Genomic DNA, 15128 nt, shown 5'->3' with positions numbered 1-15128 from the left:
AGGTAAGTCTCGTTAAATTTAAATACCGTTGTTTTTCCATTGACTATACTCATTCACCTAACGAAGCTTCTATATGTTAGTAGCGAAAGCTCGTGCGTCTTATCGAAATTTAACCTAAATAGTACTACTCTCGTTATCTATTCTAAACCTGGTTAACACGGCTACTCTATGAATATTCTCATTTAGCATAAAAACTAACACAACATGTGAAACAAAAATAACAGGGAATTTTCAGAACCTGCAGGTTTTGGCATTAATGATATTCACGTTAATAAATAAGAAATAAGAATTGAAATAAGATACAATTTGATATAGGGAAGACATCATACTTTATTAAGCGGTGCCTTAGGGAAGACATCATACTTTATTAAGCGGTGCCTTCCTGGCCGAAACATTGGTGTGTGTACATTGAAGTAGGGTGTGTGCGTGCATCTTTGTGTCTACCATTATCCAATAAGTCCAGCGGCGATGAGATCTTTCAGTGTTTCAATATGCTCCTTTGCCTCGTCCAAGCCTGAAAACGTATTCATTAATACGTACTTTATTATAAATTATTATAAATTACGTACTTTATTACAAGTATATTTGCCTACACGCACGCACGCACGCACGCACGCACGCACGCACGCACGCACGCACGCACACACACACACACACACACAGAATTAAAGGCACAAATACCTGTCCGCGGGCTCGATTTCCATCACATTTATACTATGCGGATTAGATGGCGATACTTACTGATGCAATTCTCATTGGCAATCATAACGAAACCTTTGCAACACTTAACGTGCTGGTCTGGACAAGCTTTCATGTCGGGAACCTCGTAATAATCAGTGAAATAAGTCGGCTGACTTCTACAAAACGTATACATAATGGAAATAGCTAGTGTGGGAGAATGCACATTAAACAAGGCAATTTGATACTACGTACTACGTCCCCGCGATAGCCAGTATGGAATCCCCCTGAAGAAACCGATCTTTAATATCGAAAAAATGATAAGTGTATCCAGGGATAACCATACTATAAAATATCAATGTCCTGCTATCAATAGTTATTTAAGATTTGAGTTTACAGGGTTTTAGGCAAAAAACCTCTACTAACCTGGACTTTTGACCCTAGAATTCCAAAATCAATAAGGCACATCCTCTTCCCAGGGGTAATGATACTATGGAATAGCATTGTCCTGTTGTCAACGGTTCTTCTTGAATCGCATTTACAAGAATTCACATGACCTGTAGTGACCTTGACCCTTGATTTTCGGACCCCAAAATCAATAGGGCACATCCTCTCCCCAGGGTTAATCATACTACGTAATAGCATAGTCCTGCAATTAACGGTTCTCCCTGAATCACGTTCACAGTGCTTCAATTGAATGACCTGTAGTGACCTTGACCTTTGATCCTTGAACCCAAAATCGGGCACATCCTCTGCCTAGGGGTAATTATAATACGTAACGAGTCGTGCGATCAACGGTTCTTCTTGAATCGCGTTCAAAAGATTTCGCATGAATGACCTGTAGCGACCTTGATCTTTGATTCATGGACTCAAAAATCAAAAGGGCACATCCTCTCCATAGGGGTTACCATACTGTGTAATATCATAGTCCAGCGATCGATGGTTCATCTTGAATCGCGTTCACAAGCTGATGTGGACGGACGGACGGACGGAGGCGGATACCAAGTCCCCCATCCGCGGCCTATGCCGCGCGGGGTACAATAAAGTAGCCATACCATTAAGAAAATTTTTGGGTAAATAACTGAGGTACGACGATTAAGCAGACATAACTATATATACCTACCTATATCTGACATCGTAGAGTGAACAACGGCCACTTCCTAACCATTTACATTCTGTGTAACCTATTTTCACTTTCTCCGTCACCTTGACCATTTCCATCGATATTTTACTTCTTTGAATTGAATTAATTGGTTGGTCATTGGCACAACACCAATGTCTAAATAAAAATGAAACACCACCTCCTTATTCCATACAGGCCAAACACGAGCTATTGCAAATTTCCAATAATAAAGAATAACACATTGTGGCAAGTTAAGATACAAATCGCGAGGCTATGGAATCCAATCCAGATAATTACAACGAATGATCCACCATGGTGCAATGCAATCTGTGGGTTACATTTGCCAAAATACACTTTTCGCTCAGTGTGATTTACACACAGGGGCTCGTATCAGAGTTGTAGGTAATATAATCTATTAATCCAATCTGTTGATCTGGTAATCTGTTTATCCCATGTCTATAGCATATATAAAATAACAAGGGGGGCTAACGCGAGAAATCATACGATAAATTCAGCCAAAACGAGAAACTTGAATGGAAGAGTATAAACTTTTGGGCAAAGTTTCGGCTAAAGACTATTAGAAAATACCAAAACAATAGAAACAGAGTGAGGGATTAAAATGTTGAAGTGTAATAGATCAAAGCCTTTCATGTGCCTTCTCTTTGTTTTCATCTGATTACCCCTTAGCTTGTCCTTACGTTTTAATCACTTAAGTTTGTGTCTTTTGTTTTTAAAATTCTTTAATCTATATTGCCCCTAGTTTGCCTTTGCTTTCTTTACTATTTACTATTGTTTTCCAGCTGTTATGTCCTTACTTGATTCTATTCCCCTTCAACATTAGTAATAGGGAATATAGGGGTTCAGATCAAAGGTCGTAAGGTCGAAAAATAAATTCTCGCACACTCGAATTTATCTTTCGACCATCCAACCTTTGATCTGAACCCCTATATTCCCTATTACTTTAAGTTTAAATGTGTTAAATTTTTGATTTTAACATAAAAAGTACGAGTAATTAACAAGTGTAAACTTGCGTCGAGAAAACAGTGAATATTTATATTTGTATGTGTTAAATTTTTATTTTAACATAAAAGTAACGAGGAATTCACGAGTTGAAGAAAATAACAATTTTAATAAAAAATTTGATATTAAAATGGAAGCAAATAAGTACTACTGTCCGACATGTAAAATCAATATAGATAAATCTCAAAAATCAAGACACAATAAAACTAAATCTCACTTAGAAAATAAATTAAAGTTAGAATATAAAGATGAAATATTAGAAAATAAATTAGAAGAATTAAAGAATGAAAAAGAAATATATAAATGTGATAAGTACTACTGTCCACCATATAAAAAGTAACGAGTACTGAAGAAAATATCCATTTAAATAAAAAAAATGACTAATAAATGAGTGAACAGATACTACAGTTTAAAGATATCGATTTAAATGAATTAGAAAAATATTTTACAATTAAAAATTTCATTCCTATTAAAGATTTGATTAAAACTGGACGTTTCCGTTTTCAAGTGAAAAATATTACCGAATCAATGTTTAAAAATCATTATCTAATAATAGAGTTATCGAATGATAAAGATAAAATCTTATTCAATACAATTATTCCAAAATTCACAAGATTTGATGAAACAGTTAAACATTTAATAATTACAGATGAAATGCAATCACTTTTTAATAATGAAAATTAAGATAAATCATTATTTCTACACTTACGTTATTGTCCTTTCAGAGAATGCTATGTAATGTTTTTCAGAGTAGAAGAAAACAGATTTAACCCTGACATTCCAAATGAAAAATCATATAAAGATGTTGGAATTCAATGTAACTTAGACGATATAATCGAAACACCTAAATATGAACCTAATGAAAAGGTGTTATGTAATTGTGGAAAATATTATACTCGAAGCAATAAATCACACCATCTTAAATCAAAATATCATAACTCAAAAATAATAATTCAACACTAATTATCTAATATTTTATAAACTGTTTAATTTTTCTCTTAATTAAATGGAAGATTTCAGCATTCCAATTGGGAAAAGTGATTTGAAGCATTATCTTATAGCAGGAGGGTTAATATTGGCTGCATTATATTTCTATTATGAAAATATTAGTAAGGATCTAATGAATGAAAATATTAAATTGAGCAAGAAATTAAAGAAGTTAAATGGAAATAAAAATAATCATAAAAAGTTAATGGTTTAAAAGAATTAGAGGATATAAACAGCATCTTTTAATCTAATTTAATTTATATATTTTAACTACAAAAATGAGTGAAAGTAAGGTATTAGAAATATTACATCTTATTTACAGAAATCAACAGAATATTAAATTAATTATGATTTCAGGTTTATTTTCTTTCTCAGTTTACTCATTGAAACAGATGTTAGAATTCTATGATAGCTGTAAAATTAAATATACAGAATTAAAAGAAAATATAAATTATCTATCAGATCGAATTAATAATATTAAATGCTGGAAATATGTAATAAAAGGTATAAAAATGAAAAGAGTTTAAAAACTCATAAATATATTCATGAATTGAATGATAAACTGTATAATTCAAGTTAAGTTTGAAAATGAAAAAGATAGAATGAAGAAGATAGAAAAACTAGAATTCAAATAGAACTAGAATTTCATCTTTATATTCTAACTTTAATTTATTTTCTAAGTTAGATTTAGTTTTATCATGTCTTGATTTTTGAGGTTAATCTATATTTATTTTACATGTTGGACAGTAGTACTTATCACATTTACATATTTCTTTTTCATTCTTTAATTCTTCTAATTTATTTTCTAATATTTCATCTTTATATTCTAATTTTAATTTATTTTCTAAGTGAGATTTAGTTTTATTGTGTCTTGATTTTTGAGATTTATCTATATTGATTTTACATGTCGGGCAGTAGTACTTATTTGCTTCCATTTTAATATCAAATTTTTTATTACTCGTTACTTTTATGTTAAAATAAGAATTTAACACATACAAATATAAATATTCACTGTTTTCTCGACGCAAGTTTACACTTGTTAATTACTCGTACTTTTTTATGTTAAAATCAAAAATTTAACACATTTAAACTTTAAGTAATAGGGAATATAGGGGTTCAGATCAAAGGTTGGATGGTCGAAAGATAAATTCGAGTGTGCGAGAATTTATTTTTCGACCTTACGACCTTTGATCTGAACCCCTATATTCCCTATTACTAACATTGTAATCACTCACTCAGTTTGGTCTTGTATAATTATCGTGTAGTATTCTCCTATTCTCAGTACGCCTGATGATGGCTAATAGTCTTTAGCCAAAAAGTTGCGCAAATATATATACTCTTCTTTTCAGGTTTTTGGTCATGGCTGGATTTATCGTGGAATTTCTCTCGTTATCATCTTACACGGATATTGTGTATCTCCTCGTCTCAACAAGGGGACTAACAACGCTCAGAAACTACTCAACTTCAGTCACTTACTATTTCGTTATTTCTCATCTAATTTCAATAATCCGGGCATGATGTGAAAGCTAATAGCTTCCTGCTTCTAAGGAAACTAATCCCATTAATTTCCAAAGAATAGTTATACGTCTTTGAACGCGAAATTGGGGCCGAAATTGCCTGGACCGAAAATGCTATGACGCCGGTTTTTGCCGATTTCGAAATTTAAAACGTTCAGTTCGACGCGAAGTCTTTCACCGATTTTGATGATCGTGAGCTTCAAATACACAAAACATTCTATATTTGTTCACGAACTATTCATTGGAAGTTAAAGGGATTAATTTCGTCAGAAGCAGGAAGCTATTAGCTTTCATATCATGCCCGAAATTATCGAAATTGGATGAGAAATAAAGGAACAGTAAGTGACTGAAGCTGAGTAGTTTGTGAGCGTCGTTAGCCCCTTGTTATTTTATATATACTATAGACATTGAATTAACAGATTATCATTTTTACACTGCAACTCTGATACGAGCCCCGTGGATTAACACAGTTCAATCGTGTTTTTACAAGTCGCAACGGGGAGATGGCAGGAACGAATACCACAGACTAGAGTTTTTTCCTGTCTAATTGATATGAATGCGGTTTAAAATTGAATTTGATTCGAAGTTATTTTCGTCGTATTTTATAACTATTCGTCCCGATCGCGCAATTGATCACTTTAACCAAATAAAACGCGAAAGTAATATAGTAGACATACCGCGGGTTCACATGACAGCGGCTAAGCCGACCATAGAGGCTTTTTCCAACATTTCTGCGTTCAGATTTTCGCGAACAACAATTTAATCAAGGGCCTTTTCAAAATTTGGCTTCCTATGAGTAATTGACAAAGCTTGAATGCATGATTCGTATGAATATGTGCCCAGTTGCACTATAAAAAGAAATTTTTCTTTTGTTGTTTATATGGATAGGTACCAATGAAAAAAGGTAAATTGTATTTTATTCAAAATTTCCCTCCTTTGGTGAGATAATACAACACCGGGTAATCCCAATTCGATTGGGATGTGTCATACGATAGATACAAATTATCGAATAACATACGTAATTATGTGTTAAACCTGTTGATATCCTCCACAAACCCGTTTTCCTTCTATGAACGAGGACTGAAGATACTAGGATGGCTGCCGATTGCGTAATAACCCACTGATAAAAAAGGTGTGTCAAGATCACTCTCCAAAGTGCTGTATCATGGGTGCATTCAAGGGGTCCTAAGCAGCCCTATTTTTGACATCTAAGATGACATCTTTACAACCTGGCTTAGGAAAGTTACACATACAGTGGTGAAATATTGCCGGTGCTTTTGTTCTAGTCATTGTATATGCTAAAAAAATGATTTATTTTTTTTCAGAGTCCTCTCGGGTGCCCAAAAAGCCATTAGGACTTTGTGTCTACGGCGTTCGCATGCATGTATTAAGTACGTGTATACAACGAGACCTTGAGACAACGAGGTAACGAGGACCGACCGACCCGACTTCAAAGGTACCGAGTGAAAACTTTTTTCTGGGATTCATTGAAATAAACTTTATTTTTGATAAAAACGGCCGACCGACCGACACACTGCCGACGTATGTGCTACGTATGTTTGAATTCAAGTGTGCATTGTGTGAAAACATGCCTTGACATGTGGCCTAATTTAAGTTTTCCAGGAAACTGGCAGTGTTCCAATAAGCTGCCATTCATTCTCATAGTGACTATATTAAAGCTGGTAACGTAAACGCTCGCTCATATTCAATGTACTGTTTCATTTTTAACACAGAGATGCCGCTCTGGACGAAGTTATAATTTTGGAATAATTCTCGAAATCTACGCTATTAGACAAAATTCCCGTGCACAACGTAGATGATTTCTACGATATTGTTTCCATGTGAAAAAGGTGGTAAATTTGTTTCTTTTTTTTGCCCAAAAATTTTGCAAAAAACCTACCTACCTTCTACCTACCTTCCGACTCATCCTGAAAAGTTCATTCGTTGTTACGGCAAACAGACAATTATTTTGGTATGGCCTTATTTGAATATTTTTTTCATATTGTGAAACATATTTTTTTGAAAATATTAAATAGTTTCCCTGCCGCGCCTACCTGTACCCTACAAAATTTTGGACACGGACCGTAACCAAATGTATATCTTTGGTCTTATTTGACTACAAAATAATTCCTGAAGAAAGATAAAATACAATATAAACTTGTGGAACTTACCTGAAGTCACGAATTAAAAAGATTTTTCAAGCAATGCCCTAAATTGCCCTAGCAATGCCCTGAATTTGATGCGTAGATTGACGCGTCGTTTGACGCGTCGATTGACGCGTCAAAATGCTATTTCAATTTTGACAGTATTTCCATGCCATTTATCTCCACTTCTAGTTGTAGAACCAAGATTATTTCACAGAAAAAAAAACTGTTGATCTTCCATCCCCTTGTCAGGAGTTCACTTAAATTTGAAGTTGGAACACCTACGTACCCTTGTACTTGTCTACGGATTCGTCGTAACGCTGTCTTAATGTACCTCGGCAAATCACTTCTATCAAGATTTCGAAGGACAGCTAACTCTCTTTGAGAGAACAGTTCCTTGGCAAAAATACTGGCGACCAGACATAGACAAACTATTAATGACTTCATTGTATTAACTTCTGAATATAGTGTAGTGATTCGACGTATAAATACCGTTTCAACGGAAGCCCATTAATGTTAACTGCCAATGCATGCTTTTTAGATTATATTACCTGCATAATCTACGTAAATTATTTTATCTGCTATGGTACAAATTGAAACGTGTGAAATTTGATGGATGCATTCACGTGCATTTATAGATAACACATCACCAAAAAATCATATCCTGCCAGCAGGAAAAATATTTGATCGTGCATTTGTGTGTGTACCTACTTGAAGAATGTCGCCTAAAATACATCAACCGTCATACATAATTCGGATACCCCTCGCTGGGAATTTTGCTAGATATTCTGATGTTATTCTGATATATTCTGATGCGATGTTTTACTAGCTGTGCAATATCAGTGTACTTAGGATGGTCCATTTTCAGGCATTAAGAAGAAGTTCCACAATTCGAATTTCGTACGAAATGTTTTTTTACAAGAGGACGTTTAGACTTCGTCGAGATAATCGGAAGTTCCAGTTTGGCAAAAGGAACACGTCTTGCTTCGCCCGGCAAGTGTGTCAATGTAGCTAACGGTATCAATTACAATTATAACAAATATACATGTCACCACTTGTGATGAAATGTTATTTACAATTCAATACTGTCTTGATTTTGAAAGTTATGCTTGTTTTCTGGCCATATTTTCTCAAAGATTTGCATGAGCAGAAACTTTTCGCTAGTAATTCCTATGGAGGTTTAAATATTTGAAACCTTTTCCAACCATTCCAGTTTCAAAATGCGCATCACTGATTAACCCTTAAAAGCAGATGAATAACAGGCACAGCAAAATCTTCAGGGAGAAAGCGAACAATGGTTGTCAAACTTATACAAACTCCATTGAAAATATTTTCATATTTAATGAAAAATCAACATTACAAGGCCTGATAATAACATATTATTTGTCCTTACTAACACAGCTGGTGGCTGATTCGATTCTCTGGCATGTTCGGTTCCGTTTCGTTAAATTGCTGCGTTAAAATGAAAATTACCGCGATACCGCGATCGTATTATCGTGGTGTTTTTGCGTCTGAACGTGGTTACAACTTAAAGTGTCTGTAAAAGAAAGTTTATAACGTCCGTGGTTTTTCATTACATGGCCCGATCAGTCGTCCAATTACTCGTTCGGAATTGTTCATCATTAAGATCGCTATTTTTTATCATCGCTTTAATCGAACGTTTAGCTGCTTTTATCATGACTTCAAACACGCCTCCAAAATGCGGGCTGGCGGGAAGATTCCAAACCCACTGAACTCCATTATTCGCTTAATTGTTCGCAATTTTTCCTGGTCTAGATCGACTTAACAAATCGGTAAGTTCTCGCAATTCTGACTCTCCAGATACAAAACAACCTCCGTTGTCTGATAAACATCGTTTTGGCCAACCTTGTCTTGCTGCAAAACGAACGAATCTGGAGAGTAACGAATCGGTATCTAAACTATCGGTTGTTTTTAAGTGAACAGCGCGAATTATATTCTTCACGAGAGTTAATCCTTGTAAGATCAAATACTTCTGTCTCAACGAATTATGAATATGAGCTGGTCTGACGCTATGGTCGGTATCATCGTGCTCCTGAAGTATCAAGGGTCCCGCGACGGGAATAGATTTCGCAAAGATAATCGGAAATTTCGCTTCACTCGGTAACTCAGGACTATTTTCTAATCGAGTTCGCGAACGCTATACATCTTTTTCACCCAAGAACGGAATGAACGCAACAAGTTTACTGCTATAAGAAGAACATTGTTTTTCTTTTTCAGAGCTGCTATTTCGTCGGGATAACGTTTTCGCCGATCGAATTTTAAAATTGTCAGTTCGGCTTCTTTCAATTCTTTGGATGATAATACGTGACTTTTTTGGTGATCGACAGATTCTAATGAATCGCAAGGACCACGCATAAATACGAATGAATGAGAATTTTCCTGTAGTATCTATTCCACCTTCTTTAACTGGTAGCCATCGTGACAAATGACTAGGGTCTAATTTCCAAGGAATATCTGAATCAATCGATTTATCGTTGTCTTTCAGTAATTGGAAATATAGGCTTTTATACCAGATGTCGAGAGGTCGGCACATCACCCATCACCACTCGTAATTTTTCCCCTAATAAATGGGAGACAGTGAACATAAAAAAATCAATAATAAAAATAAAAATCAATATTATTGTACATATTGTGAACAATACATTGATAAATCTCAAAAATCTCGACAAAAAAACTGTTATTCATAAAATAAATGTTATAGGTTTTGAGACACCAGAAAATTCCAAATGAAAAAAAAGAACAATTAGAAAATATGAAAAAATATGAAATTAAATGTGATGTTTGTAATGAATTTATAAGTAAAAGGAATTATAAAAGACATCTTGAATCATAAAAACATCAACAAAAGTTAAGTAAAAATATTTTAGGAACAGAATATTTTGATGATTAATCTCAACAAGTAAAAATATCTATTAAAGAAACTAAATGTATTTCAAAAAAACCTTAGATGGAAAATGTTTGAACTTATATCGATTCACTTAAAATAAAAGATAGAATTGAAATTTTAGAAACATTACGTAGAAAAATTGGTCCTGCAGCTATTATATTTAAATTTTTTAAAGGCACAAGAGTAGAAGATTAAAGTAAATTTTTTGAAATGATATTGGATTTCTTAACTGATGTTGAATATCCAAAAATTCGTATTTCTGGAAAAGTAAGTTATATAAAGTCAGAAGAAAAAATGGAGAGTAATATTCAAACACATTCCGAAGAAATAATTTCAAAAACACAAATAAAAGAGAAATTAGAAAACATATATAATGAATCTAAAAGCTATATTGAAGAAAGATATTAAAAAAGGTTCTGGTTAAACATTAAACATTGAATAAAATTTTATTTCTAGATTTAAATATTTACAATACAAATAGGAACAAGACAGAAATTCTAAAAATGGGCTTGCTGACATGGTTGTACCGAAAGCTTGCTTGGTGGTTTTGTATTTCTGTAGTAGAATTAATCGTACTTTGAACTGATTACTTAAAGAGCTAAGAGATCGGTTTTGTCGTACATCGTACATGAAATGTTATACACGGGGACTGGGAATATCGGAATGGTTTTATTGTAGACGTGGACCAAGTTAGTGCAAGCTTTTGGATAGTTGTTATTTGAGTATTGTAGTGTCTTAACGGAATTTATCATCATGTTGATAATTGCTAGATTACGTATCGGATTGTGTTGAAATGATTTTGCATAGAAAAATTTACAGCTGAAAGAAAAAACATTAAGAAAGACATTAAGCAAGAATAAGTTACATCTCCTTCAAACGACAATCCACTACGATCATCCGATAAAGTTTACTCATAAGGTTTATTGCCACCATAGACTACCGCCCCCTGGCTCTTTGAATAGACAGGGAACCAGTCTTCTATTCAATTCAGAATTTATTTTACAGAAAAGCGGATTTTAAGTTTTAGATATCTAAACTGAAAAATATAAATGTTCATACAAAGATTTGTCAAATGGCCGCTAACGCAAGCCCCGAAAGAAAGTAAAAGAAAATCAAAAGAATTTTTTTAAAACGTGAAAGTAAATGTTTTATTGTGTCAATAAAGAATGAATTGAATTGTCGGCAGCACTATGCCGCGCATGAATACCAATTTTCAAGACTGATCACGCATGCTCAACCAAGGTTGGTATGCGCTGCTGAAATAACAAAAACGATTAAACAAAATTATAAAACAATGAAAACGACAACCGATATAGCCAATATACGACAGGAACCTAGATTTTATAACTGCATTAAATGTGTGTAAATATCAGAGCCCAAGAACGTTTCTAACGAAAGTTATCGACTCCCCAAGCAAGTTATCAATACGTGTAATAGCAATATGGGCTTGCAAGCATGCAAGCCCATGATAAAAATCAATAAGTAATAAAATTTTTACAAATAATTCAAACTTTACAAGAGCAACGGATATTAAAGCATCGTCTTACATTAAATTACCATTTACGACAAAAGCAGTAATAAATATTCAAAATAAAGATAACAAATGTTTTCTATGGTCGTCTATTAGTTGTTTATACCCAACAGAAGAAATTACACATAGTTTTAGAATATCAGATTACCGGAAATATGAAACATTATATAAAATCGATCAATAAAGTTAATAGTTTAAAAAAAATAAATGTATTCGAATTAATGCAATTACCAAAGACAAAAGGTGAAAATATTAAAGATTATACAGTAGAAGCTTTAAATTTAACAAAAGATTATGACGCAAATGTTATAGATTTATTATACTATGAAAAAAGATGAAAATGAACATTATATGTGGTTAAAACAAATATATTTATTTTTCAGAACAGAAAGTGATCACCATAATAAAATTTATCTATATTGAAAATGTTTATCTAAATTTATGACAGAAAATGCGTTACTAAAACATGAAGAGTTATGTGATTATAAAGATTTTTGCAAATTAATAATGCCAACAGAAAAAGAGTATAAATTGAAATTTACTATTTATAAATCTAAAAACATGGTTCCATTTGTAATATATGGAGATTTTGAATCATTGAATAAAGATTTAACTGATCAAGATAGAAAAGAAATATACAACAAAAATCAAATTTCAAAATCAATGGATAAAGAAAATTAATTAAATGAAGATACAATTCAAGATCCAATTATAAATACAATTAAAAAAGTTCATCAAAGAGCAGCTGCTTATGGAGTTTATATAAAATCAAATTACCCTGAATTATATGAAAGTAAATATATTTCTTTCAGAGGTGAAGATGTAGCAAATGGATTTTGTAATAAGATAATTGAATAAGAAAGTGATTTTGCACAATTATTAAACAAAAATAAAAACCATAATAATGACGATAGATGAAATTGATTTTAATTATGCAACTTATTGTTGGTTTTGTGAAAAGCCATTTTATTCATTTGATAATAAAGTAAGAGACCATTATCATTTAGATCCAGAATATCGTGGAGCTGCTCATAAAGATTCTAATTTACAAGCTAAAAAGGTTAATTTCGTACCAATATTATTTCATTATTTATGAGGATATGATACTCATTTATTTATAAAACAATTATCGGGAAAATTTGGTATAATAGTAATTGGGAATGTGTTGGTTCAGGTCAAAGGTTGAGTCGAGTGAGTAGAAAAATAAATTCGAGCGTGCGAGAATTTATTTTTCTACTCACTCGACCTCTCAACCCTTTAACCTGAACCAACTTATTCCCAATTACTCTAATGTGGTATGCAGGGGTTAAGGTCCGGAGGGAAAGAAAACCTGTCCCAGGCACATCAGCAAAAAAGACTATAGAATTGGCGCGTATTAACAGATTATCTAAGTATCAGTTAGTTTACATCGTAGCGAAATTTCAATAACGCCGGAACTATCGGAAATGTGACTGGCAACTATAACTATAGTAGTTATTAACTAGCAAGGTCTACAAAATATAAAAAACATCTCTTAGCATTTGCATAAAACATAAAGTATATTAATTCATTAATGCAACTGAATCTCAAACTGAATTGAATAATAACTACACTATAATTAATCAACTCTCAAAACAATATCAATCACTATTAAGGAAAATCTATTAAATCTATATTAAGTCAAAAAACTCTATATTATTCAACATGGAAATGCTATATTATTTAGCTATGCCCACGAAGAACATGTAAAGCTTTGCCACCTATGCCACAGGAAAATAAACTCGAGAGACAGAGCAAAATTGACAAATTCGAAGTATAAAGTAAAACTCACCAGTAAATGCGAAGACACTTGTTCCTGCCTTGCTAGAGGCATGAATGAATGAATGCGCCACACTGAATGTGTGGGTTAGATATATAGGTTTTGGTAGCAATTGGAATTGCTGGTACATTAAGTGTGAAAAACATGGTTATGAGATTACAGAAATGCTAGCAACACGTACATGCATTATGATAGACTGAAAGGGGAAATCTGAAATATAAACTGTATTGGTTAATGGGTATTTCCCATAATACCACACTAATAATATTCATATAAATGAATAACATTAAAATGAATAACATATATAAATTAACAACTTCTAAAATCAATTCTAATAAAAAAATATGTTATTAAAATGGAGAGTAAACAAATACACAGTGAATTCTTAAATAGAATTAAAGATACTACAAATGAATATCTAATTACAAATATTGAAACAATTACTAATAGATATGGTAGTAAATCAGTAATTCACTTAGAATATGAAGCATTAAAGGAAATAAATATAAATTCAGAACATATTTACCAAAAGGTCTAGAAGAATTATGTTCAGGTGATTTCTATTTCATATATAAAGGTATGAATGAAAAAGGGCACTATGAAATAGATTTTGAATAAAAAAATATGTAAAATAAATGGTAGAATTAAAAGAATATGAAATATTTGTTGATTCAAGAAGACTTACAAATTATAAATCACATAATTTACTAGTACAATTAGATAGAGAATTTAAGAATTGTGTAGATTTAAAATTAGTAAATGTAAGTTTATGTAATTCTTTTTATAATATTTCGGATAAAAGTATTGAACATAGAGTCTTTTTAATTCATGATAGAAATAAAAGTAGATGGTTTCATCTTTATCTTAAACCAGGATCAGCGCATCAGCGCAAGAAATTAATAAAAGAGCACGCTCAAAAATGGGGGCATCTGCTGGATTTGGATTAAGACTTATTAAAAGTGCTAGCTCTGATAAAATAAGAATAAAGCTCGGTAATGAAGATCAACATCAATTTCTAGTTAAAAAACCTATAGCTAAACTGTTAGGAATTAACCCAGATGTAAGGATACGTAATGCTAATGCTACACCAAACTTAATACCTTTTACACACTATTATATTTATTGCAATTTAATTGATCCTACAAAGACATTTGAAGCAACTAAAGATACAATTTGTAATTCTGGTTTATTAAATATTTTACCATTAAAAAATGTAAAAGAATTTGGAACACAAATAAATTATAATTTAGCTGAGTGTGATTTCAAGCCATGTATTCCTAATTTTAATAATTTTAGATTAGAAATAAGAAATCACAATGGATATTTAATTGATTTGAATAACTTTCCTGTAATTAATGAATTAGTTATAAGATGGAAAGAGTATTTTTTTCTGTTATATAAATAAATATAACAGTAGGGCCG

General features: G+C 32.4%; 1 protein-coding gene across 1 annotated transcript; it reads right to left on the bottom strand.

The window, feature by feature from the left end:
- Positions 1 to 345: 345 nt before the first annotated feature.
- LOC141899913 (uncharacterized) lies at positions 346 to 7950 on the bottom strand. The gene is made up of 4 exons (XM_074786530.1): positions 7759 to 7950; positions 1802 to 1957; positions 742 to 857; positions 346 to 514 (listed from the first exon to the last, which is right to left on the bottom strand). The coding sequence occupies exons 1-4, from the start codon at positions 7914 to 7916 to the stop codon at positions 447 to 449; spliced, it is 498 nt and encodes a 165-aa protein (XP_074642631.1). The 5' UTR covers positions 7917 to 7950; the 3' UTR covers positions 346 to 446.
- Positions 7951 to 15128: the final 7178 nt, after the last annotated feature.

This window comes from Tubulanus polymorphus, chromosome 2, assembly GCF_964204645.1.
Source record: "Tubulanus polymorphus chromosome 2, tnTubPoly1.2, whole genome shotgun sequence".
Lineage (NCBI taxonomy): Eukaryota > Metazoa > Nemertea > Palaeonemertea > Tubulaniformes > Tubulanidae > Tubulanus > Tubulanus polymorphus.
This window is presented reverse-complemented; position numbering and strand designations above follow the sequence as displayed.

What these genes read in the sequence shown, in the direction of transcription:
- LOC141899913 (XM_074786530.1), bottom strand. Translation starts at nt 7,916, where the DNA reads ATGAAGTCATTAATAGTTTGTCTATGTCTGGTCGCCAGTATTTTTGCC. An exon ending in CTCTACGATGTCAGATATAG is followed by an intron (nt 858 to 1,801) that starts GTAGGTATATAT and finishes TACGTTTTGTAG; the next exon opens with AAGTCAGCCGACTTATTTCA. An exon ending in TGCCAATGAGAATTGCATCA is followed by an intron (nt 515 to 741) that starts GTAAGTATCGCC and finishes ATACGTTTTCAG; the next exon opens with GCTTGGACGAGGCAAAGGAG.